This window comes from Tamandua tetradactyla, chromosome 10, assembly GCF_023851605.1.
Source record: "Tamandua tetradactyla isolate mTamTet1 chromosome 10, mTamTet1.pri, whole genome shotgun sequence".
In the NCBI taxonomy this organism is placed as follows: domain Eukaryota; kingdom Metazoa; phylum Chordata; class Mammalia; order Pilosa; family Myrmecophagidae; genus Tamandua; species Tamandua tetradactyla.
Window position 1 is genome coordinate 95,321,579 of NC_135336.1, and position 27,535 is coordinate 95,349,113.

The 27,535-nt window shown below is 46.3% G+C and overlaps 1 protein-coding gene across 2 annotated transcripts in view; it reads right to left on the reverse strand.

Moving 5' to 3' along the window:
• Positions 1-25,324, reverse strand: part of RUNX1 (RUNX family transcription factor 1) — a 96,030-nt gene extending 70,706 nt beyond the window's left edge. For both annotated transcript variants that reach the window (XM_077118910.1, XM_077118909.1), the window contains exons 1-2: positions 23,456-25,324; positions 17,241-17,397 (exon numbers count right to left, since the gene is read on the reverse strand). In XM_077118910.1, coding sequence (XP_076975025.1) covers positions 17,241-17,397; positions 23,456-23,725 — 427 coding nt within the window. In that variant the 5' untranslated portion in view covers positions 23,726-25,324. The remainder of the gene's footprint in view (positions 1-17,240; positions 17,398-23,455) is intronic.
• Positions 25,325-27,535: the final 2,211 nt, after the last annotated feature.

The following is a 27,535-nucleotide window of genomic DNA, read 5'->3' on the forward strand; positions in this document are numbered from 1 at the left end:
CACTGTTCTTTGCATCCTTGTCACCAAGGTCATAAATCCTCACCTGTAAATTCAAAGGAACCAGCAACAGGAATCCTGACTCGTGGTACTTTATTCACGCTCTATAACTGCCCACGAAAGAGGAAATACTTCCAGTGGCTCTAATGTGCAGAAACTGTTACTCGGCAGTTAACCGTAGAAGTGGGTTTTACAGGTCAAAAGCAGTTTCATACTGAAATGGATTTGGGCTCCTGGCAGTTGAGCGCTTAATGAGAATGCCCTGTCTAACCATGGACAAGCCCATTTAATCGGAATTAAATTCAGCCGAAGTGGATATTTGTGGAAATTGTTGCTCATAATTAATAGTTCTATTATCTTATACCTGTTTTAGGGGTGGACTCGAGAAGTTTCCCTCTAGCAGAAGTTGTGAGGTTGGGTGACTCTGTCACAGTCAGGTGGCCCCTGAAGGTGGAGATATTCTGGTGGCTGCCCGCAGAGTGCACGCCCGTTTACGGCTGTGAGCCCACAGACGCCTGCTCTCACCTTCCCGTCTGCTATTACCTCACGGGAAGAGGGATGACCTTTTTCTTACAGGGGTATGGGATGTTTTTCCTCTACGTGAAAACTCTGCCCTCCACTTCCTTCGCGTTCTTTCACCCATTCCTAGCACCGTCCCCAACAGTTTCCAGCGTGCACGTGTGACGTGTGACGGACATTCCTGCTCCACTGTTCCCGTCCTGGTCCTGTCCCATCCCCGCCGGGCACCTGCAGAGATGGGGGCTGCACCCCGGAGCACACGCATCATTACCTAAATTCCCTCATTAAAATGACCTGTGGGCCTGGTATTTTAAGTGTGAGGGGAGTGGAGAGCGAAGGGCTCTCAAGTGTTTTTCTCAGGAAGCTGTTGCCAGATTAGGAAGGCGTCAGAGAGAGCAGAGGGGGCAGGGCGGATAGAAAACAGCCACCCCTCTAAAACTGTGGTGGTGAAAGCACAACTCTGATTATGCTGAAACCCGCTGACTGTGCACATTGGATGGATTGTATCATGTGTGAGTAAAACAGCTTTAAAAAAGCATGGGGGGGGCGGGCAGGCCACGGTGGCTCAGCAAGCAGAGTTCTCGCTTGCCATGCTGGAGACCCGGGTTCGATTTCTGGTGGCTGCCCATGCGGAAAAAAAAAAAAAATATATATATATATATATGTATGTGCTGGGGGGGGTCTAGGGTGGTTCAGTGGTCAAATGCTTACCTTCCATGCGGGAGACCCAAGTTTGATTTCCTGACCATGCACAAAAAAAATAAAAAAGAGGTGGGGGGGCACGTGGCAAAAATCTCAGGAACTTTTAATATGCTAATTGCATTGTGAATATGCAAAGGAAGCTATTGAATAAAGCACTTTCCAAATAAAAACAACCACTACCACCACCACCCCCTGGAAAAACCCTGGTTCTCTGGATCCAATGCAGGAGTGGGGGACTGAGCTACCTGAGGGAAAGTCCACCTTCAGCGTGTGTGGCCTGAAGCCAGTCCCTGGCTGGAGAGGCTCAAAGCCTCCCTGAAGCACCAGCTTGGGCCCCAAGGGTCAGGCAGGGGCCTTGTCACGGTGCACCCATGACCCCAGGCTGTTAAAAGGCTGCAGCTTTCTGCCCCAGTGGGCAAGCCACAGGGGCCCCCAAGGGGATTAGCAATGGGAAAGAGGGGGAACCACAGAGCCCCTCCTTCTGCTGCTCACAGAAAACTGACTGAGATGGCAGCATCATTTCTGGCCAGTGATTGCACTCCAGGAGAAGCACTAGTTAGAGGCAATGAACAAAAAAGTGGGGGAATCAACAGGGGAGGGAGGGATTGTTTGGCTTCTTTTCGGAAGCAGGACATGGACATACACAGGGTGACTCAGACTGCCTGCATTTAAATCCCAGCTCTGCTACCTGCTAGCTGTGTGACCATAGGCTGGTTACTTAACCTCTCTGGGGCCTGAGCTTAGCTATCTGTAAAACAAGTATCATCACAGCCCTTCCAAATCACAGTATTGTGATGAGGTTCCGTGAAATAACGTATCAAAGCCGGGCATCAAGCAGGAATTCAGGAAATGTTAGTTTAGCTATCATCAAAGACATGATAAGTGAGATTCTGCCAAGACCCAGGGCTCTGGGAGGTTCTGTGAGGAGGAGCTGGGCATGGGGCAGCTGTGGGCATTGGAGGTGTGACGTGTGCACACCTCCAGGTGCACCCCTCATCCCTGAGAATTCCAGCAAATTGAGGAAGAAGGATGGTGGAGGGTAGCAGGCGGGACAGTGCAATGGGGCCCGGAAGGTCCATTAGGGATCTCCAAGCTTCACCAGCAGCTCACTCCCACCCCACCAGCTGGCGACCTTCCTAAGGCACAGCTGTGGCCGGCCAATGCTCTACGTAAACAAGCCAGGCCAAATGCTCCCCACCCGAGCACGTGCCATCCCCTCCCACCACCAGCCCCTCCCCAGACGCCAGTTTGCTGATCCAAATGCCAGGGCAAAATACTAAGTGCTTTATTTAGTTTGGAAGAAGGTCACGGGGTGCAAGCCTTCCCGGACACTTGTCACCGTGACACACAGTCCCAAGGCAAGGCGGCTCCGAGGTCCCAGGCCACTGCTTTATTCCTGTCTTGAGGATGCCAGGCGCCGCGCTGGGGAACTCTGACAGCCGACTGCAGACTGATAGAACCAAGGCCGGACGCTGCCCTCCCTGGCCCCGTCCGGGCAGTGGCTAAGCCCCAGGAGTTTTGCAAGTGTGAACACTGCTTACAAAAGGGCTGAGGGTGGGGAGAGGGATACAAGGAGGTGGACGATTCCGGAGTCCTTTTGTGCCCAGGAGTGGGATATGGTCCTCAGACACTCACATCCAAGACGCTCACATCCATCGGTGTCACGGTGTCCCTCTACGCCAAGGCATGACCTTCTCATTCTGAGATGATTACGGCTCCGAGGCATGATGCTTTGCAGCCATTCCCCTGCACTGGCCCTTCAGCCACCAAGCTCTCTCTCTGTTCACTCTTCTTAGTGCAGGTTTGGATCTGTGAGTCATCTTCTCCTTTTTGGGGCAGTTTCAGTGGGATGTGAAACTTGCCCTTTGTCACGCAGCCGGAGGTTGCACGCACGGAGGCTCCATCCGCCAGACGGTCACACTCTGCAGCTAAAGCAACCTTGACGCCTCTCACCACCGGGCAGCTCTGCGGCAGCACCAACTGTGCCTCTGAGCTTTACACACTCACGACAGCGAGTGAGGAAACCCAAAATAAAAGACGGCAGCTTTTTAAAACTGAAAAAGTCAGCGAAAGGCTCAAGTTTTGCTCTTTTGAAAGTCAGGCCATCCCAAAAGATCTTGAAATGCTGAAAGAACATTTTTTCTTTTTCTATAGACTGTGCCAATCTTAATTTTGATCATGAATAACTAAGTATTCAAAGGAATGTATTCTCAGATGTCAGGGTAGAAAGGGAAGAATCTGTATTTGGGGTATTTTTCACAAGGTGGTTTTATATTTTTCTTTTTCACTTTTTTGCTAGAACAACCAACCTAACATCCCAAATTTGTGTTTTGCTCCATTTTCATTTCCTTACCCTAGCACTTACAGCTAGTTTTGACAGTGGAACGGGACAATGAATTTATCTGGGGATTTCTAAGGAGGGTATGGTTCCTTGAACTTTTGCAAAATTTCCTGATTTCTCTAAATTGAATTGAAGTTGAAAGGTCTGTGTATGTATACCTGTGCCTGTGGTTTTGCAGATCCTTTGATCCAATCACATCTGCATCCATACAAGGCAAAATTGAGAGCAGGAACCCAATCTCTTTGGTGCAAAGGTAGCCCCAAAAAGTCAGCTTGAAATTAAGATGATCGAAATACAGAACTCACATTTCCAGAAACAGCAGGTGTTCAGAATGGTGGGTTTTGTGCAAAACAACTGTTTTACTTAGCGGAAGCCAAAGAGATGAAAAGTGTTTTCTCTGAGGACGGTCTAGAAAGTTGAGTTGTTTAAGGGCAGGGATGATGTTGTCTTCATCTTTGTAAATCCTTGGTTCCAAGGCGATAAAAAATGCTAGATAGATGGATTGATGCATTCGTTTGCAAACTTTCAGTTTCTCACTGGTTCTTTATGATATCTAATTTCACTTCAAATGCAGGGCTGCCTTTTGCTAGGCATGGGTGTGCCGTGTTTATGCTTCTCAACCGCAGGTAGGGGGACAGTTCAGGTTCACAAAAGGAATGGATGCAAGCCTTTTTCTTCATGAGGAATATTTACCTAACCCCCGAAGCACTATGGTATGTGCAAGTGGATCTGTGTTTTCTTTCCCTACATTTCACGGTTCCTTTCTGACCTTCCGTTTTCTTCTGTATCTTAGTTTCCAAGTATCTCAGTTGAGGAACCAAGTTTTGATCCTTTAAACCGAAAGACTCCAAGTTCACAGCTCTCCTTAGCTCAAGGCCATGTCCTGCTGTTCACTGTTTTTCTGTCCAGGAGACCCCTTTGGTTGGCTCACCCAAAGTCCCCAGGCCCCACCCATCGGGCTGTATGCTTGCGGCAGGGGTTATGCAGGGTAGGTGGCCAAAGTGACCATCCAGGGCTGGCCTGGTCCTAGCCCTGACCTTGTCTGGGTGTGTCTCCTACTGCTTCAAACGTGCAGTCCTATGCCACTTGGCGACACAGCAGAGACGCCCCGCGGAAGGCAGCCTCCAGCTCTCAGTTCCTCTCCCCAGCTTTCTGGCTCCCATAGAAGCTGCTGAAGGTGGGAGGAAGGGCAGGTGGGTGTGGAGGTTGAGAGGAAAGAAGGAAGCTTGCGGCAAAGCTGGGGTATGTAATGGGGAGGGCCTGGTGGGCAGCGACTGCTGAGGACAACGACATTGAGTAGATGGGGTGTTTACCAACTGGATCCACACATATCTCAGGCTGTCTGGAAGGAGAAACAGGAGTTTTCCATCTCTGAACTGGCGTCTACGTCCCCCAAGGGCCCCTAAACTTCCTTCCCATTCTTCAACCCACAACCCAAGTTTCTTTCTAGAATTTATATCTGGTCACATCAGGTGCTTAAAACCTGTTGGAGAGGATACATTTCACTCAGGATTGGACCAAATCCCCAACACAGATTTCAAGGCTCTTCACTGGCTCTCCCACTTCATCCCAGCCCAAGGCCTACCCCTTCCCGACACAGGGGCCTTTCTCAGCAACTCAGCAGGCCTGGTATGCCTCCCGGCTTCTGTTTCCTTTGCTTGGAGCAGCCTCTTGGATGCTTCACCTGGATAACTCCTTATCACCTTGCATGTCTCCATGGAGGCAATTGTCTATTGCCCCCTGTAATAATTATGCCCCCATTCTCATTGACTCCCACTACTCCTGTCCTTTAGATGACACGGACAGCTTGGAACTGTGGCACTGGCTCTTTTATATTCCCTCTCTCTTGCTCCCCAAAGCTGTGACTTCATTTTTTTATCTCTGATGCTGGCCCAGTGTCTGATGCACAGTATGTCTCTGATGGATGAATGAATGAATGAATGAATGAATGATGAAATGTCCTCATTAAATGATCTCTGAATAGAACCCCAGTTCCAATAAAAGAGTGATCTATACCGTCCTTCCCTGATCCGAAAGGGTCCAAGGCCTAAGACAGACTCACCGACTTAAAGCAAAGCACACACCCTCCACAGCAGGGCTGGTGCCCAGCGAAAGCTTGTAGTCGTCATTACTGCTATTAATGCATTTGTTTATGAATATTTATAACACTCCTGCTGAGGCTGAGTCACGCTTCTTTTACTAGGTTCTTAGCAAGAGGAAGGCATACACATTTCTTGCCACCGAGGAGTGGATCGTATAAAATGCTGCCATTCCTAACTTTCTGGTCCAGTGAGACTTGAGCTTTCTTCTGCTGGCCCTCTCTCCTCCTCTAGCTGTAGAAGGAAGAACAATCCAAGGTGGGCTGTTGGCTTTGGACTACTTCCTAAGCCTTGTTACAAACACATCATCTCGTTTCCATCATCCTACCGACTTGGGAGGTGGACATGAAATGCACAGTTATTATACCCATTGTACAGAGATGGAGATCAAGGCCAGAGTTCTCAGGCACTCATGCTATACCACGCCATAAACAGACGCCTGTGCTTCCATGTGGCTACTCAGGACCAGAGAGATAGCACATGGGGCATGTTACTTCTGGTATAACCTAGGACTCATGGATCAGGGGAAAACACACGACAGCAATCCTCTCCAAAGAACTGCCGGATTAAACAAATCTCGCTTTATACATGGCAAAAAAAAAGAGAGGCAGAGAGAAAGAGAGAGAGATTGAACAATTGCTTAGATGTTCACCTGCGGCTTATGAAAACACTGCAGTACAGCCTTAAGAATGGTTTCCAGTGGAACAGCCAAAATGTCCCTGCTGCAGTCTGAGGCAAGCTGCCGTGGCACTACCGTAAAATTCTTCTCAGCTTGGGTGGAGGCAGTGATTACCGCTCGGGAAGAATGTGACGCTGCGAGTGCCAGCCGTGTAGCCCGACGACAGTACAAAGGGATTATTCTGCTTTATTGTGAAAACGCAGTGTTTATTGTTAAAATACGATCGGGAATTGAAAGGGGCATGTATGAATCATAAATATTTGTATGCTATTAATGTTTGGACAAAGGAGTTGGAGGGACTGTGTTGGGAGAACTTCTTTTCCCATGAAAAACAGTGCTTCAAATTACAGTACATATTTAATTTCGTCTCTTCCATTGCTAATCTGAAATCTCAGTGCCTGCTACGGCGAATAACCCTTTCATGACCTCGGTACGCTATGGGGCTAAGGGTTGATGTGCATCCATTTAGACAGACTTACAGCTGGTTGGAAAGCAGGCTTCAGGGGTTGTTGCTGTGGGTTGTTATTGTTCACCAGCTCACCGAGTTTCCATCAGCTATTCTGCAGTTAGTCTCCCTCCCACAGAATGCACCATGAGGCTCACGTGAAGTAATAACCCGTACCAGATAATCCTCACTGAACTCACTCCCTTCAATAGCAAAGACAGGACTGGGCTCAGATAGGTCAAGTAACTTTCCCAAGGACACACAGCCCTTAGCCTGTGGTTCTCAACCAGGACAATTTTGCCCTCTAGGGGACATCTGGCAATGTCTGCAGACCTTTCTGGTTGTCACAACCAGGAGGAGGGGATGCTACTGTCATCTAGTGGGTAGAGGCCAGGGATGCCTTGCAATGCCTTGCAGTGCACAGCCAAGAATTCACCAGCCGAAACGTCAACAGTGCCAAGGCTGAGACACAGTGGTCTCAGTGGAGAACCCAGTAAGTTCTCAGTCCGGACCACTGGGCTCTAGAGCCTAGCATAAAAGCCCATCCTGAAGCAGTCATCTATTTGCAAGTATTTAATAAGTGCTTACAATATGCCGGACACTGTTCTAGACTGAAAATACCACACTTTTCTAGTTTAGGGCTGGATCTTATGTCTTTCTAAAATTCCTGGTAGGCCACCACCTGGGGGCTTACGGGCATATCTTCATTTCTTTTCCATCTGGAGGAGGTGTCCCAGGGTACTTGAGTCTCTGTCACCACTGCAGGGTACCCTTGCATACCATGGCTTTCCAGAGCTTTTTTCCTAGCAAATTTCACTCGCCAGCAAACTCTGTGGGCAGGATGTGGGGTCCATAGGTCCCTCTGTGGGTTTCCAGCTGAGACATCGCCCATCCACTCCCACTTGGAGTGTCAACTCTCACATGTCACACATTATTTGACACACAACAGATCTCCATGCCGAATCTGCAAACCGCTGCTTTCCTGTGGGGAGCTTCAAGGAAACATGTATTTTCGGGGTAGGAAAGTTAGGGTTTGAGGGTCTCCATGGAGAGCAAGCAACAAACCCACAAACAAAAACCAGAGAAAGGAGCCACAGCAAAAATTACTCAAGAATTCCATCCTGCAGGAGACACTCTCTAGATGGGGTGAGAATGCCTAGAGGAGGCTTTTTCAGACTTGATAAAAAGGTCATCATTAATCATTGTGGAAATGTAAATCAAAGCCACCATGAGATGCCAGTTCAGACCCACTAGAACAGCTATTGTTAAAAAAAAAAAAGAAAAGAAAAGAAAAAGGAAAATAACAAGTGTTGGAGAAGATGTGGAGAAATAGGAACACTTATTCATTGTTTGTGGGAATTTAAAATAGTGCAGCCACCATGGAAGATAGTTTGGCAATTCTTCAGAAAATTAAGAATAGAATGACCATTAGACTCTGAAATCTTTTTACTAGATATAAACCCCAAAGAATTGAAAGCAGGGTCTCAAACAGATATTTGCAACTGATATTCATAGCGGTGTCATTCATAATTTCCAACAGATGGAAGCCAAGCGTCCCTCAACCAATGAATGGATGAACAAAATGTGGAATATACATACTACGGAACATTATTCAGCTATAAAAAGGAATGAAGTCCTGATACATGATATTATGTGGATGGACCTGAAGACATCATGTTGACTGAAATAAGCCAGATGCAAAAGGACAAATAATGTATGATCTCACTGACACAAAATTCTTGGCATAGAGTCAGAGACTAGAATACAGATTACTAGGGGATGGGGCGGGAGCAGGGAATTAGGAGCTAATGTCTAATTGGTATAGTTTCTGTCTGGGTGGATGGAAATATTTTGGTAGTGGATGGTGGTGATGGTTGCACAACACTGTGAACATAATTAACAGCACTGAATTATATATTTGAATGTGATTAAAGTAGAAATTTTAGGTTGTATATACGTCACTAGCATAAAAATTTAAATAAAAGCATAGGACTGTACAACACAAATAGTGAACACTAGTGTAAACTATGGACCATATTTAATAGTACAATCATAATATTATTTCATCAATTGTAACAAATGTACTACACTAATTTAAATATTACTAATGGGGGGTATATGGAAACTCTCTATATGGGACATGACTTTTCTGTAAACCTACAACTTTTCTAATGAAAAAACTGTACATATAAAAAAAGCCATTGTTCTCTGAATCTCCGTTATGGAAGACAGGTGACAGCAGAACCAACATGTTGGTGCAGGCAGAAGAAAGTTCCGGAAGAACATGGCCAGCTGTCTGCCTGCAGCAGCTCTGCAAACCAGCACTGTCTTCAGAGTTGGCCTGGCAAGCTGACCCTCAGAACCAGCTCCTCTTTTACCATGAGTCACCTTGATTTTCATGTCAGGCATGCAAACCAAGCCCTTTTGGTGTCAAAGGTGTCTGTCCACGCTGCATTCCAGCACTCTGCTTTGAGCACTGTGGAACTCGAGTGGACATCATCCTCAACCACACACATTCCTCAATCGATGGGTCAGAACCGCCCGAACCAGGGCACGGGGGCCTCGTAGGCCCTGGACGGAAGCGTTCAGGAAAGGGCAGTGAGGATCAAGAGGCCAGCTGTGTGCTTTTGTGGCTTCTGACTAGCACCTGTGGCCCTGCGTGTGTGTGACAGGCAGTATCCTGAGCTGCGTGGACATTCCACCCAGCCTCCCCTCCCTGTTCTGCTCGCGTCGTCCAGCAGGGAGGACAGAACTGCAAGATGGATCAGCTCTGTGCAAACAGAGCACTGGTATATCTTCATTGTAAAAAATCCTTTAATATTCACTGGTGCTCTCTCATTCTAATTTTTAATCCATGTGAACTTTTCAATCCAAGCTTTTAATGAATTGTATAGGGAGGCAGAAAGCGGGGTCCAGGAGGCACATAACAACAGTGTGAGTGTGGCGTGAGGTCGGAGTTCTTCACGCTTCGCACTGTTGATATTCTGGATCACATAATTCTTTGCTGGGGGGTGAGGGACTGCCCTGTGCTTTGGAGGATGTTTAGAAGCATCTCCACCCACTAGACCCCGCCACCCAAGTCCTAGCAGCCAAAAATGTCCAAACTTCCTCTGGGGGGAACGCTTGAGCAAGATCCTCAGGGAAATGGGTACTTTATCTGATAGACAAGATAACGAATCTAACCTGCACAATGGTTGCAAATGGTATGACAAAGGCAGGCAGAAAATCTGTAGCAGCCCAATAGTAGCGGTACCAGAGACACGCCACTTAAAGAGGCAGACGAAGCCTCATTCTGATACGAGTTTAGTCCAGCTCCTGATTAATTATCGATAGATAGAAAGAAGATACTGACTATACCCCATACAATGGTTTCAAATAGAGTGAAGGAAAAACATCCCTTAGAACCCCAAATAATGCCTTGAGCAAACTGGAGCATTTCCACCTTCAAAAGGCCCATCCCACCTTGCCTTGCTTGATAAGCACAGATAACCCAATAATGCTCAAACCAGTCCATACTCCTGGGCGTTACCTTTGAGTCAAGGAAAGGCTCCTTTGTTTGCACAAGGTGACTCAATTAGAACCGTACACCTCCCTGAAAGGTGCTGGCCAACTCTTCCACTCACTGGATGTGAGTTTCCCGGATCAGGTGGGGGTGAGGGTGGGGGTGAAGATGGGGGCGGGGGAGGGAGACTTATGCCGTTTGTGCTGCCCATAAATTCTTAATGATGGTCTTAAATCTCCAGGTAAAAGCAGAGATTCCTCTAAGCTAAAAAAAATAAACAGGAAATTTGCTTTACATCTTCTTTGAGAAAAACACAGTTAAAGTGGATCCTAAATGAATGCTTCCTCAATGAGGAAACCAGAGGAAATGCCTTTTAAAGGCAGCAGCAAAATGGCCAGGGACCTCTCAAAGGGAAGCCCACCTGTGCGGGGCCCTCTATGGGCTGTCAATTCCCTGGAAATTTCATGGAGAAAGGGCAGCAATATGAAGTGGATTCCTAAATGGGATGCGTTCGCTGATATAGTCTCGTAGTGGCTGGGCGATGCGCTGGAATCTATTAACAGTGCAAAATGAACACCATCTGTAACTCTGGTCTTAAACCGAAATACATCGCTGTTGGACGCGGGACTGACATCAGAACAAAAGATGGAGGGTCAGCAGTGCCTGGGATCCGCTAATGCATGTTTATAAATACAGATCTTGAGTGCTTTGGCCGTGACACCCTGCGAGTGAGCTGACTAAACTGGCCCATTTGATAATATTTGGAGGCAGCTCTTTAAATCCACACTATTCATTTATTAATTTCTATTCATTATTTCATTTGGGCTTTAGATGAGAAGATGTTATTAGCATGGATTTAGTTCTCAAAGACAGTTTGGTCCAAGAAGTCTTCTCAATGGAAGAACAGACACACACGCGTGCAAACACACACACACACACACACACACACACAAAGACACACATCAAAATGGCTAGAAGTCCAAGGGAGCCTCCAAAACCACTTAACATCTCCATACTGGCAGTATACGGTTATTCAAAAACATCCCCTTACTGATCAGAACTTGTTTTATAACCATCAGCAGGAAGAAAACAGTCATCAGATGGCATACCATCTCTCCTTTGCCACAAGTAATGTCTCTTTAAAAATCATAATAGAAAAAGAAACCCAGAATACATTCTTCCATAACCCATCTTCTCCTCCCTCTCTTGCCCCTTGCCAACCAGCGCAAAAAGAAAATACAGGATTGATTTATTAGAACCAGAGCCGTGTGGCAGCCACTGGCTGGATCCTTGTTTATGTCTATAATGCTTGCTGCTGAAACGGGAAGCTCTAAAAATCATTCAACCATTAGTTCTCGCAGAGGCACTTTCTGATAATAGTTCTCCGTCCTGACCCAAACCGAGCTGCCCCCACCAAATGCCAGCTGGCTGACAAGGAAAGAAAAGTGGAGAGACAAGCCTGGCTTCTACCCACCCACAGTAAAATACTGTTCATACAACTAACTTCAATTAAAAACAAACAAACAAAAAAGCCGTCTGACACCACCAGCAATGCCGGACGCTTCATCAAATCAGCAAGAAAATCATGAAGGGGTCAATGGTGAGAATGCTTGTTCCAGACTCTTGGAATGTTTTGGAGAAATCTTTCCTGTTTGGTTTTTGCCCCATGCTTCCTCCCCAGGCTTTAAATGGGCAAGGGGTACCAGCGGTTAGGGTGGAGGTGGGGAGCAACTTGCTTTAAGAAAGTGTTGCAACTCTGTTATTGGCAAATGTAAAACAGAATGAGAAACCTGATCTCTAGAGATGAAATCTACATCAGCTCATGGGCGCAGCTTTCAACCTGCCTTCTAAAGGAATTATTTGCTAGGGCTGGCTGAGACTTGGTATGTCACAGAGGCTGACTCTTTCTTTAAAATTCATATTTTCCCACACTGATATCTGAAAACAGATTTTGGTACATATGTCATTTTAAAGTGTATGCTAACGAGAACAACAGATAAAAAAGGAAAAATCCTGGGAGCATTGATTTTAATATAACTCATGTGACTGTCCCTTTATTTTCTTTCCAGCAGATCCGATGGTCAGCTTATTACATCTTGAATGTTATGTGTGAAACAACTCTGGGACTGTCAGTTGGATTTCTCCTTCACCCGTTACATGAATCTGTGAGTCATTCAGATCTTTTCTCGGTAATAACCTCTACGCAAAGACACGTCTCATTTCATTTCGAATGCCAGTACAGTTTATCCTTTTCTAAAAGTACCTTCTCTTATCTCGGCCACAGTCTCATCTGCTTCCCAAATAATGCAAAATAAGAATGAAAATGCCATCAGTAACGTACTTTACACAAATCTGCAATAACCCAGATTGTGGCAGGATAAATATTATGTCTGGGAAGATATCCCCAGCAGGAATCTATTGAAGGAAATTAGTTTTATAAAAGTACTGGGGAAAAATGTACTCTTTTGAAAGAAGCCATGGTTAAGTCACCAGGGAGGTCAACACCATCCCAAATCCCACTGGGGAATTAAACCCCATTTTTGCAGGCCCCAGAAGAAACTTGGCCTCACAGTGTTGGGAGCAGGGGGGTGTCATGGATTTTGCATCGGGGCTCCGCAGCCTGCAGTGCTCACTTCAGAGGAGAGGCTGTGCCTTCAGTTACAAGACAGGCCCTGGTTCCATTTCCAAGTGGTTAAGCTTCTCCCTGTTCAGCAGAGGAAGAGGTAACAGCCTCAGCTCTGAGGCGATGAGAAAGAGATGGGGAGTTCTGGGGAGTCAAACTAAGCCCCCGAAGCTATGTCGAGAGCATAGGTTTTTGTTTGGAACAATTCACATTGAACCAGATGCTCTGAAACCATCGTCCACCTCCAGAAAATCAAAGAGGAGTCTAATAAGAGGATTTGGTCGAGAGGCAATCTCTTTGGCAAGGTTGATTAGCAGCAGTTTACATCAGGACCTCTCCTCACCCCTAAAAAAATCCCAGGCGCTACCCTCCCCCCTCAAAAAAAAAAAAGAGCGTGCAGACCCGGTGACCTTCCAAAGGCCTGGATTTGCTAGTTATGGCAACAGGTCCTGACTATAATCAAGGCAGGTGTTCCCCAAACAGCTCAGGGTGCAAGAAGATTATCTGTCTCCTTTGTTCATGTATTTATTCACTTCCCAGGTAGCTACTTTGAGCAGCATAGTGCTAAGCTGGGCCGCCACGATCGAGGTAAAGTTCCAAATTCTTAGATTTTGGACATGGGCTGCATGAATTCCAAAAGGCCCGTGAAAGAGCTTTAGAGGCCCTGGCAACTGAAATTGCATGAAAAATTCTGCATGTACGTATGCATGTGCATTTTTTTCCCCTTAGAAGATTTCCAAAGGATTTTCAAAATTATCCCATGATGTTCCCAAATGGTTAAAAATCACACTCTTAGGGGAAAAACAATAGAATGAAATTTGCAGTGGATTCTCTTCTCTCATTTACAATGTGGTTGATGACATGGTCTGGTAGATTTCCTCTTTGGTTCTAAAATAAATTAATTAAAGCTGTATTCCCTGGTTATCTGATAGATTCTGTTCCAACTGATTAAATACTCCTACAGGGACGGAAGCACTCACAGATTTCACTGCTACAGATTCTTAAGTCTCTCTCAGCTGAAGACACACGTTTCCTAACTCTGAAAAATATTGGTAGGACCTGTATCAACTGCAGAGGGGTCCTGATGTAAACTGCTGCTAATCAACCATGCCAAAGAGATTGCCTCTTGACCAAATCCTCTTATTAGACTCCTCTTTGATTTTCTGGAGGTGGAGGATGGTTTCAGAGCATCTGGTTCAATGTGAATTGTTCCAAACAAAAACCTATGCTCTCGACATAGCTTCGGGGGCTTAGTTTGACTCCCCAGAACTCCCCATCTCTTTCTCATCGCCTCAGAGCTGAGGCTGTTACCTCTTCCTCTGCTGAACAGGGAGAAGCTGGATTAAAGGAAGAAAATTCCAAGGGTGAGATCCACCCTGAATAAGAATTTAATTGACAGAGAGGAAAAAGGGAGCGAATGGGAGAAAAGGAAGACCGATCAGACTGCTGAAATCTTCACCAACATTTTTAGGGGCTGGTGCGCAGTCAACGAGGCCATAAAAGCCGGACAGGCAGGTTTTCCCGGTCGCAGGCTGAACCCGAGGTGAGGAGCTGCAGTCCTGGATAGCAGCCAGCAGTCAGATAGATCAGTTTTGTAGAACAGAGAAATTCCCTTCCATATTCAACATCTGGCAAATTTTTATGATCTCCCCAGACTGGCAGTGGGTAAAAGAAAAGGGGGCGTCTCCTCCCACCCTTGATTCTGAACCAAGCCCCAGGGCCCATCAAGACCAGCGGCTTTTTGACCGGAACGCGAAATTGGCATTGAAATATGTAAACCAGTAGCCAGGAACTCCTTGGCCACTTTGGGGTGTGTCGATGCCACTGCGTGTTTTCAGGCACATTTTAAAAACACCGAAGACGAAACAGCAATTTTGAGATACCTTAGTGAAGCGTAATGAAACTTTTAAAGTATAGGATTCAGTGACGAAGATTAAGACTAATTGTCAGTATTAGTGAGAATCATCTGTTCCCTTCGTAATGGAAGCAGACTGCCACACACACAAAAATATCTGGCAGGCTTTGATGTTGACACTTACACTTGAAAGAGCAAAATCAAGTTCTATTTTATGACTAGGGAGAGAGATAAATGAGACAAAGTCAATTCGGGTCTCAACGGCTCTTTCTCCCCACCCTCCTTTTTGTTTTTGGTAGCACTGACCAAATAAAAATAAAAATTATCGAGACCAACAATAAACACAGTAATCATAACTGGGTCAAACTTTTTGATCAGGGTTCCTGTATATTTGATTGCTTATTATCACTCCTACGAAGCAGAGTCTGTGCAAAATAAATACAGTCCATTTATGGCTTTTCAATTAATTTTCTTGTTCCAGAGTATCAGAAGGCAACCCAGCCTCAGTCGCAGCTATTTTGTTCTTTGGAGTTTATGCAAACTCAAGGACATGCAGCCAAATGCAAACAAACCCACACCTTGGGGAAACAGTTCACTGTTACCCAAGTAAACACAAGCACCTATTAGTTACCCACTCAAAACACAAATGGCCAATGAGGAATGAGGGAGCAGCCCTCAATACCAGAAAAGGAAGCATACAGCTTTCCAAATCGAATTCTTTATTATCACCACCTTAGCGCACTTGACCAGAAGGCCATCACTGAACTTCTTATGGGAAAATGTTACTGGCGTGGGCCATTAAATAGTTTCCAAAACTTTTATAACCAAACCCTGACGCGTAGACCTGCAAAGATGTATATAATGTTCTTCTCTGGAAAAACAACCAAACGATACTCAGCCATCAATTCATAACAGTATAAATCCACAAGAATTGAATTAAGATCATTAGCAATACTGGTGGAAAGGGATGGGGCTGAGGGCCTTTGTTTTTATTGGCTTCTCACCCACTCAGCCAGCTACTTATCTAAAGCCTTCATGATGTTTTCGAAACACACATCTCTGAATCATAATGTGAATTCCATTTACTGAAAGGCAGGGACTTTTAATATAACAAGTGAACCCATTTAATGACTTATGCCTTTATACATGATAGCATCACTCGTGTTTTGAGTAAGTGGATAAAATTTTCTTTGTATTATCCTATTATTAACATAGTACCATCAATGTATATTTTTTATTTGTTACAGGGTTTTCTTTTCTCCAGCTATTCTATTTGGAAAATGCTCTAGACAGAGGGGATAACAAAAACAACAACCCAAACATCAACACACATTCACCCCCTTCTCCTTTCCAACTGATCAAATACCTGAAGGACACAGGTTTTCTTATATTTTTGAAAGTCTTTATAAGAAGTGGCGATTGGTATTATATTTAAATGTTCATTGGTTATACTTGTATAAATGTTTTCATTTATAAATGTATTTCATATATAAGTGCATATATTTCATATATAAATGTTTTCAGTATAAGAACTATCTATTGTTATTTGGTTATTTACTATAGGTCTTTTAGCATACTGGAAATAACTCTTATTTTGTAAGATTATTCAATACTATATTACAAAAGTGAGACTTTCATAATAAGCATTCCTACTTCCTTTGATTAGAATTCTAGTGCATGTTACTGTTCATAAAGTAATACTTAGGTTCTTCCAATACAGAGAAAACACACTGCTTGAAAATAACTTGAAGTGAGAGAGCACAACAAGCCAATATTTCTCTTTATGCTCTACTACTTTGATAATGGGCTAAAGCAAAGAAAATCTCTAAGTGTTCCTTTGGCTAACCCAATCTTCGATATTATTAATGGTAAACCAGGCCCAACCCATTTCCTTCAAATAATAAGGTCTTCAAAAGAAATATAATAGGAAGGTCACATTACCATCAAATTGACCAGAATGGAGTGGGTTTAACACCACTTCTTCATATTTTGTCATAAAAAGGTAAGCTTGCTTGAAACCATGTTTCAATATCATATAATCTATTTCCCCTCAAATGATTAGAAATGAGCATTTGAAATTCTGTCACTTGCCTCATAAGGTTTCCATTAAATTGTCTTCTGATTATTGTCAAATAGGTAACTCTTGTTTATAATCCCAGTTTTCATTATGGCATTTAAAAGCATTTTTATATTTGGACAAAAAAAATCTGAAGGGCTTCTTTGAAACTCACGGTTCAAAGAATTACATATTCCACATCAGTCTGAAACCCATGCAGTAACAGAAAATCAATGACGTAATGCTAGATTCTGTTAAAAAAAACATTAAATAAAGACTAAACAAACCTCAACATAGTAATAATAGTAATAAGAAATACTGTTTCTAGGGATTCCACCAGAGAATGTGGTAGGGTTTTGAAAGCTGGGTTTGTCACCATGTCATGACTTTGGGTTTCAAGTTCAATTTTAACAGCTACATACCTCTTCCACTCCGACCGACAAACCTGAGGTCGTTGAATCGGGCAACTTGGTTCTTCATTGCCGCGGTGGCATTTCTCAGCTCGGCTGAGTAGTTTTCATCATTGCCGGCCATCACAGTGACCAGAGTGCCATCTGGGACATCCCCGAGAGCCACCACCTACACACCAGCCAAGGGACAAGGACCAGTGTCAGAAATGATATAGCTAAACTTATACACACCTGGGCAGTCAAAAATTACATGTATATTCAATGATGCTTTCTCATCTGCAAAGGGATAGCAATCATAACTTCAGCAAAACAACAGAAAAGTTATTCATGGCATAATTTATTATTTCCTTTTAATCCCATTATGCATGACTGAACGTAAACTTTGAGATAATGCAATGTTTTCCGAATTCGCTTAATGAGCCGCATAAGGTCAGGTATCACAGTTAGAACAAGACTGACCAAAGCAAACTCTTTGAGAAGCTGTTTCTTATATTTGAGAAGCAGAATGTCTTTTCATTTGCCCAGACCTCTGCTGATAGGCCTAGCAGGACTGAACTTTAATTTTTAGGTGTTTAAATTTATTTTTGCAAAAATTAAAATTGAACTTGATTGTTGCTGAATTTATTGCAGATTATCTGCTGATGATTCTCAGCTTAAACTGTCCCCTGCTCAATTCTACTATCTTGAATTTCACCAGTAGTTAAAATTTAAATTCTGGCATGCAAGGAAGAACATCCAAACATTTGTTTATTATTCATTATGCAGAATCAATTGATCTCAGGGGAGAGGGACTTTGACTCTTAGGGGACCCCTCATTTCAGGGTGGATGTGGGCTGCATTTTTATATCTGTGAGTCCCATAGATGTGATAACTAAATCCTACAAGATGACTAACGTTTTCTCCAAGCCCAGCTGATCTTGCAGAGGAATTCCTTCAGTGTGATTGAACAGGTACTGATTGCTGATCAGGGTTACTGAAGAAAATTGGCAGATAAATATTTTTGATACTCAGGTAATAAAAAAATCAGTAATTTCAAGATAAAATTATTGGAAGAGCATGGCATGAAGATGCTTTTAGTATCCATTTAATGTGTGTGTGGGGTACCATTTGGCCCTCCTAGTAACTATTCTCTTGGTCTAGACATTGATTATTGGCTTTATTTCCACAGTTTCTGTTTTTCAAAGTAGTCACAGCATTCCGTGGTCATAGCATTCCAAACCAAAATGCCCTGAGCTGCACTGGGCTCTATAATTTCTAGTAGTCTTTATGGAGCCTTCTCTGTCAATAGTGAAATTGAAATCTGTATTATACATTCAGGCTACATAACCGTTTTTTGTTTTTGAATTGATGATTTTAAAAAAATGTTTTTGAATTTTGCTTTCTGATTTTTACCTAATAATTACTACATAATTTTTCTTAGTAAACAGTTCTATTTTCAGTCCTCTGTTATTATAAGCGAATAAGGCTACAATAGACTCATCTGTATGACATCAAAGTCATGGCTCTCAAAATTCCCTCCTGTACTGCTTACTTCATCATGATCCCTTCGCCATGTCCTGCAGCTGGGGAATCTATTGTTTTTATCCTTCACGACTGGTTGGTTCAGCTCCTGGGTGCTAAAGAGTATGGCAGAGAAAATGAACCAACTCCTATCAGAGGGGAACATACATCCAACTCTACACTGTGCCAGGATAATCAACTCTCATGACAGCAAGTAGTCATTTCCTCACCTACTTCATCCAACTTTGCACAGTTAAACAAGGTCTTGGTCTATTATCTTTCTTTTTAATCCTCTCCATCTAATTGTTGAACATGTTTCCTATAAAAGATATTTTAAGGCACTGCTATTCATCCCCCAAACATCCTCTAATTAGGTATTTGTTCCCATTATAAGTATATATTTTTGCCATTTAATTAAGAGCAGCAATATGACAATTCCCTTTTGTTTCAAAAACATCATTGAAAAAAACTCCCTGATCAGTTATTTGCTTATTGCTACCAATTTCTCCTAGTCCCACAAAATCTGCTTGCTTTTTTCTGCTCTTTTCAGCCTCTTGAAATTTTCCCATTTTTTTCACTATTTTCACTTCCTTCTGTGAAATTAGCTCACAGTGTTGAAATGCTCTCCTTGAACACATATTTTTACTTCCTCATCCCCATCTCCCTGTGGTGACCCAAGCTTCCCTATTTTAATTCAACAGTCAGTCAGTATTCAGAGACTGGATCAGCTACCGGTTTTCAAACTGAATAACTCATTGTTGGACCTGAATCTGTAAAGAGGTCAAAATAAATAAATTTCATTTCATAACTACCAGAATGCATTCTAACTCACCATCCCGCTACTGCTATTCCTTTCAAAGCACTCACCGTCTGTACCTCTCTCATCTACCTAACACTAGCCTCATAAGTAATTTGGCAAACTCTTGAGACCTTCATCAAGCAAAAACAAATACAGAATAAAATTATCACCATGGCTAAATCATAAACGGTTGTCAGTGTTGGGATATAAGACAAAAAAAAAAAATTAAGAATTGAACTCTCCCCAAACTTTTCTTTCAATACAGCAGGAATCAAAGATTTTTGGGTGCTTAAAGATCATTTGCTTGATAGTTTATTGATTTCTGAGCACTTTCTTTTTTTTGAGGGGGGAAAAGGGCAGTGTTAAATCCAGGGATATTACCGTAATGATTTATACTATCCAATCATTGACAAACAAACTTTAGGCTAGGTCAAAACTTTGAAACTAAAGTTTCTGCTAATTTGATACAGATTTCATCACTGACAGGCAATAGGAGAATGAAAACATATCTAACTTCAACCAGAAAAAAAAAAAAAAGGAGTGACTGGAATGGAAAGCTTTAAACAATAGGTAAGGGAAGCACAAACATTTACATTCTAACACAGACCAAACAGACAAGAGGAGACTTGCTGGCTGAAGATATCGCATATTTTATTTTACTTCTCTGTTTTTAAAGTGTCGGGAAGTTGGGCAAAGTATCACACCCCCCCCCCCCCCCCCCCCCATATATTGCGTGGATCTCTCATTTGTTTAGTTCAGCCTTGGCTGGAAACGGCATTTTAAACCAACAGTAATTAGGTTGAAATTACATTTACAATTCGGTTAGTTTAAATCCCTTAATTTCCCAGTATTTCGAAGAAAGCTATGGAGTGGGATTTAGGATTCAGTCGAGATGATATTTAATGCATGGCCAGGGACCATGATCATAGCACTGACAGAAACAGTACTTATTTCTTTCTTATGAAAAGAATGTTGCCGCAAGCATCTAAGGCCTCTGGGTTTGCCTGCTTAAGGCACATTTATGCCTTTGGACTCTATAGAGAACTGGGGCCTAAATAAATTGTCATATTATACTGTTTCAAAATATATCCCAAGTCATTCAGAAGGCTTTTTAGGCTGCTGCTGCAAACCCTGGTTAGCATGTAGTGAATTTAAGATTTTCTCAGTAGTAAAAGTGTGCATCTTTCCTATGCTAAAATAAAGGGTGGGGGTAGGGACAGGTTGGGATCCAGGATAAGTAATAGAGCGATTTTAATCTATTTTAAAGAAGATCCAAAATTGAAAATCCTCTTGTATTTCCCAAGATTAAAGCACAGGATTTTCATAGAGCATTTCACAGTATTCCTATAGATTACCTTAAATGCTTGTTTCATCATTATCATCAGATTTTATCGTTTGACATTTTCTCCTCTTTCTTACAGAGACTATAATAATTCTTGACCAGTTAACTTCTTAGAGAGTTGCCTGAGTCTTATTTAAAATTCACATTTTAAACTATTAATTTCTGTTAAGACAGCTTGGGTCGTGGGTAGGTGGACAGATGAGGACAGAAAGTATAGCCAGAGACTCACAGTAAATTAGTTAGGCCGGGAATCACATTTTGAAGTTCAGCTTGCTTTGATTCCTAACCTTTGCTCTTAATCTCTCACTGAAAATTTTGCCTATTCTTTTGGTTATGCAAGGAACAGTCTTTCTTTGAGAAAAGGCCCCTCTTTATGGAGACTGGAATGGTGACAGATGTTAATCAAGTGGTCGGATTTCTCTGCTGTCTCTTCCTTTCCTCCAAAGATTCTCAAGACCCACTTAAACTTTTTTCAAGAGATCTACACACCTTCACCTTTTAATAGCCTACCTATCACTCAGCAAAACAAATTAAGATAAGAAATAAAAATACATTGTCGAAAGTCAAAAGTAAAAATGTTAAACTTAAAAAATGTTAAATGGCTAATAAGACTTCCGCTAAAAGGATTTCCTGATGGTTCATAAAAGCAATTTACATGATCTTTTTTTTGTTCTTTTGGAAAAAAATAAATTTACTTTCTTTCATAGGTGGCTTTAGAAATGACATAGCTTCATTTTCTGACGATTCATTAATCATTTGATGTTTGGTCTATTTGGGTACAGGTTCCCTGGCAGAAGAGGGAGGACCCAAAAGAAACCCTGATTTTTCACACACCCCTGCTTCCCCTCCCCCCCACCCCAAGGAAACCACAGAGTGCTTAGAATACACTTCTGTAGTGTGTCAGGGGGCTCTTTGGTTTGATTATCAGCATGTCTTTTTCCCTTTGCTCTTATCTGAAAGTGACCCCTGGGCTCAAACCCTTGGGGTCCCCTCTCAATGAGGGTGAGCCCAGGAGATGTGCCCACTGTCTGTTTACGTAAAGGGATCAGGATGACTTAAAGTCAAAATGGGCTTCTAAACCCAAATCCAGATAAATGGAGAAAGGGAAGGAAAGGGATAAGGGATTGGCTCTACACTACACCCCATCCTCATTTCCACTCCCCCCAAAATACTGCTTTCAGAAAACTGAGTGGAAAAAGGAAGCAATTTCATGTAAATAGCCCATTACAAACTTGTTTGTTTTGTTTTAGAAATCACAATCTAAGTTTGGAAGATATATGAAGCGTAAAAACAAAGAATTACAACAGTATTCTTTTAAGTGAATATTATTCATTGTAATTAGATCAAGACCCAGCCGAAAACCCTGGAAAGATAAAACACTTATATTAAATTAATTGCCCCTTAAAGGGCGATTTTACCAGATTAAGGGTAAAAAAAAAAAGTAACTGATTTTTTTTTACAGCTCGAAGCACTCAGCCCTTTAAATGAATGGGAAATGATTGGACTGATTGTACTAAAAAGTTGCCCCTTCCTAAACCCACCTAACACAGGACAGAATTCCCACCGCAGCAATTCAATTCTTACTGCTTGCTGCCAGTCTAGGGAGAGCTGTTGTTTAAAAACGCCCTCGGTTGTTTATACATCTCCGTTGAAGGCCAAGGTTTTTAAAGACAGTTCAAAGCTAGGAAACAAAGACGGGGTGAAAAGTGAACGGAGACCTCTAGGGCTCCACGCCGCCGACGCCGCCGTCCCCTCCTCACGTACCAGGGCAGCCACTCCTGGCTTAAGGTAGGCAGCCTTGCCACCTCTCCCTGCTCAGGGCTTAATCTAGGTGAGCCGGGAGATAACGCCCAGTAAGTAGGGTTCCGGGAAAATAAACAGGATTCGCTACTTGCTGTATCTGGCAGGAGCAGGTTAGAGACTCACAAAAACTAAGCAGAAAACTTTTACACACTTAGCTAGGCCTGCGGTGAACTCTGGACATGCTAATTCCTATAGGGTGTTAAAGAAGGGGGAAAAAACAAAAAAACAAAAAAAAACCCTGACAGTTTCACTTTCCCTCGTCAGTTTCTTTTCACTGACCCGAAGGTATAACAGTATGTCTATTTTACTTCCTTGTGCCTTCATCTGGGGAAGGCGAAATAGTTTGGGTGCCACACCAGAGGTGGGGGGTGACCAGCCGGGAAGCAGGCGGGCTTGTCCCTGCTTGGTCATAACTTTTCCTACTTTGTATCAAAGATAAGGACTTCTGCCAGGGAGCTCCCTACGGCCTCTCAGTGGGTGATATTTGGGGGGTGGGGGGACAACCTTTTTTTTTTTTTTTTCAGTCCCCCCTGGAGGCAGCCCGGGCTGGCCAAGACGGGTCTCCCGCGAGGGTCGCCACGGCAACGCAGCATCTCCTGCATCCCGAGCGTAGGGGGCTGGACCCGGGAAAGTGGCCCCAAGAGCGGCAGCGTCGGCCCCTTCCCAGCAGCCTGCACCACCCACCTAGCGTCTGGCTAATTCCCCCCCGCCCCCCCACCTCGATCGTCCCCGGCCTCGGACAGCCTCCTCCTGTCCTCCCGCCACCCCTTCCGGACCGAATACCTTGAAGGCGATGGGCAGGGTCTTGTTGCAGCGCCAATGCGTGGGCAGCACGGAGCAGAGGAAGTTGGGGCTGTCGGTGCGCACCAGCTCGCCGGGGTGGTCGGCCAGCACCTCCACCATGCTGCGGTCGCCGCTCCTCAGCTTGCCGGCCAGGGCGGCGCCGGCGTCCGGGGCGCCCAGCGGTAGCGCCTCGCTCATCTTGCCTGGGCTCAGCGCGGTGGAAGGCGGCGTGAAGCGGCGGCTCGTGCTGGCATCTACGGGGATACGCATCACAACAAGCCGATTGAGTAAGGACCCTGCAAACAGCTCCTAGCAGAAGGCGACAGGAGCGCGGATCTTCAGCAAGCAGCTCTCGGGAGACCAACATACAAGTTCGGGGCCTTTATTGCTGCCGGTGGGGGCAGGGAGCGGGGGAGGGGGGGGATTAAGTTAGTAACAGTCCCCGAGGGAAAAAGTTCTGATTATGCCGATCAGCCTCGGACCTCAGCGGGCTGTGGCAACCGAAGGTTTAGTGCATTAAAAAATGGGCGGCCAGAATCCAAAGTCAAGCGCCAAGGAAGCTTCTCTTGGTTTGCGTCTTGCTTTGAAGAGCTGAAGTTCAGCCTCTGACTGTTCCAAAAGTTCCCGGAGGCAAAGTTCCCAAACACTTCCTAAAATATTTATACGGAGAGCAAAAGGACCAGCAAATACATAAATTGGAAGTCCCAGTTAGTTCATCGCCTGTCAGTTTTTTTTTTTTCCAGGTGAGTTTTTTCCTAAAGTCCCAACAGAACACAATATGCAGGAGTGCCTTCCAAACACAGTGGCACTTTGATCATGCAAAACCGGCTTCGGCCCTCAAAAGCAAGGGCCGCGACTTCCAAAGGTCGTGCTGCTAATGTATGTGCACATATATATATATATATATATATATATATATATATATATATACGCTCTACTTCATAAAATATTTACAATACAATCTGTAGAGACTTTAAACACAACAGAAATCCATTAATGTTCGCTGCAGATTTTTTTTTTAAGTAGCCTTGAAAATCAGCTTCAGTAGTTGGAGTAGGGCTGGGCTAGAAAGAAGTACTTGTCATGTTCTCTCAATAAATTCTGGCAAAATGCTCAGTGCAGAAAATTCAGCTTTTCAAAGATCTCGCTCTAATCTTAAAAGAAAAAAAAATGTCCAAGTCGATGACACTCAGGTTTTGGGGGATGTTGGTTAAGCTTGCGGCTTCTTCTGCGGTTTGGTGGGCGTTTAGCCGCAGCGGAACCACACGCACGCAGACTCGCACTCTTCGGAGCCGCTGTCTACATGGCTCGGTGAGTCAGCCGGACTTGGGCAAGAGCGAGGCGATCTTCCTCAAACGTCGCCCCAGCCCAGGCGGGTTAACTGCCCAGACGGGCAGATACCCCGCGAGCACCGCAGAACCGCAGCAGGTGGAGCTGGCTTGGCGCGGAGCCTCCGCGGCACAAATCCGGGGCGGCTCGGGTGGCACACGCACCCACACACTCTCACGCACCCCGCCACGCACACGCAACTTCACGGCTCGCCCGGAAGCACGGGGCACTTTCTTCCGCAGTTGTCAAATGAAACAACCGGGGAAAAGTTCACAGCCAGGAAGGAACTTCAAACATCCAGCCAAGAAGCCAGTTCATTCAAAACTAAAAGCAGAGGGGAAAAAAAAAATCGAAGCTCCAACGCAGGCCAAGATGAAGAAGCAGAGGCTGACTTTGTTCTGGTGTCCCCAGAAACCCCGGGTAGAGGTGCCTGGCGGCGCAGGCCGGGCAGCGTGGTGCCCTGGCTGGATCCGGCCGCAGGGCGCCCGTCCCGCCCGAGCCCGCTGGCTCTATGAATGAGAGTGCCTGGAAATGAACGTGCTTTTACTGTAAGCCCGGCCGAGGAATTCCATTCCCTCAGCTCGTTTGCATAGGGGCGGCCGCCGGCCAATCACAGGCCTTTCCGGTATCAGCCAGGGCGCGGCTCGCGGCCGCCGGCTCCTGGAATTGGCCCGCGCGCCCCCGCTGCGCGCTACTGTCCTCAACCCGGGTCCTGGAGTCGGCGGCCGCCCCGCACCTCGCGGTCCTGGCGCCTCACTCAGGCGCACGCACATAGGCCCAAGCACACTCCCACGCGCTCGCCTGAGGCCCTGCCCCGGTGCGGGCCCAATGGGGGCGGCTTTGCCGGCCCGCAGAGTTGCGCTGTCGCCCGCCTCTCGGCTGCAGCGCGTTAAGGTGCCAGAGGCGGGCGCGGCCCCCGCGACCAAAGAGGAGGAGGAAAAGGAGGCCCAGCCCGCCCGGGAGGACCCGGCCCGAGTGCCGCGCCCGCAGCGGCCCGGGACCGAGAACAGCCGGAGGGAGGCGCGTACCGCGGCCGCCGCGAGGCTCCCGGAACCCGGGCCGCAGTCCTGAGAGCGCGCCCATCCACGGCGGGACCCTCGGGGGCCCGGGTTGGGGAGGGTGGGATCCGGCCTCGAGCGGGGCTGCGGGGCCGGACGCAGCCGCGGTTAAGTGGCACTGATTCATTAAGGAGGCCGTTCGGTCTTCGGTCTCCGCGTCGTGGGTTTTGTGTTTTTAGTTTTCTTTCTTTGGTTTGTTTTCTTTAATGGGTGTTTTTCCGCCGCGCGCCTCACTCTGGCCGTGTGTGTTTAGCGGCGAGCCAAGAACAGACGGAAAAGAGCGAGCGCCCCGGGGAAAAGTTGGTAACATCCGCTCAGCTTGGTCCAGTTCTCCCAGCATCGGTTCCCTCTGAGCCCGGGAGCTGCCCGCACCGGGCCTGGGCCACTCCAGGTCGCCTGGGCCCCGCAACCCACCCCACCCTTGAATCCCCGGAAAAGGGCCCCCGCTCTCAACCCTGCCGGGCTTAGGGCGCGGGAGGGAACTTCCCCCTGCGCGGGTCCTCGCGTCGCCGCGGGCGTTTGCGCCGAGCTTAAGCGGGCCCCGCCCCCGGCCCGGCCTGCCGACCATCCCCACTCCCGCGGGACTACACTCCCGTACCGCCACCGCAGGTCCTTCACCCTCCCCACAAGAGTCCCTCAACTGCCCACCGCCGGGCCTCCCTCGGTGGGCCACTGCTTCCCTCTCCTCCGCTCCCCCTCCACTGTGGACGCGTAGCTGAGGGTGCAGGGGGCGCTGTCACCGCTCAGGGATTCTCCTCAGGCTCCACCGCTGGGGCCTGACAAGGAGGGGCTGTGGCCGGCGGCGCAGAGGCCTTTCTCGAGAGCCTGGACCCCTTCCCTCGGCCCAGGCCCAGCAGGCTGAGCGGAGCGGCCTGGAGCGGGCGCGGGCCCCGCGGGGGAGGCACTTCGGGCCGCGGGCGGTGGCGGACGCCAGGGGGCAGCAGCCGCCCTCGCTGGTCGACCTGGCGGCTGGGAACGCCCCCGGCGGAGTGTGGCTCCGCGCGGCCCGCCTCGCGGCCTTCGGGTCGCTATTGTAAGTTGGGTTTGGGGAAAAAGGAGGGGAAACGGCCGCCGGAGCCCGCCCCAGCGGCTGCCGCCCAAGCGTCTCAGCTGCGGAGCTGGCGGTGCGGCCAGCGCGGCGAGGAACACTGTCCCAGCCCGGGCAGAGGGTCCCGCCCGTCCGGCCCGAGTCGGAGTCTCTTCCTAGAGTCCCTTTGCCAGGACCCGCACCGTCCACCCACCCCTGGGCGGTGGGGGCTGCCGGCACCCGGGGCCAAGCCGCGACGGCCTCGGCTCCCTCCCGCCTCTCGCTCTACGACCCGACGGGAACCGTCCCCTCCCTTCTCTGGATCCAGAAAACCAGGGACGTTGCCAGCACCTGACTGCATTTTATGTTGTAATGGGACTGGGTTTCCGAAGACAATTTGATTTTGTCTTTGTAATGATTTTGAAGAAGCCTCATGTCAGGTTTAAAGACCCCAAACGTCTGTCTCTAACCCTCCGCTTTGGAATAATAATTCCACTTGTTATTTGCCAAATATTGCATTACTGCCGGACCTCCACGGCTGTCGCCCTCTGCCCGCGGCCGCTTCCTTGGTGTCCGGGCTCGGACGCTGCCCGCCCCAGAGTTCGGGGGGGAATGAAATCTTCGGGGCTCAAATCCATTTCCCTGAAGAGCCGTCCGAGGGTTTTG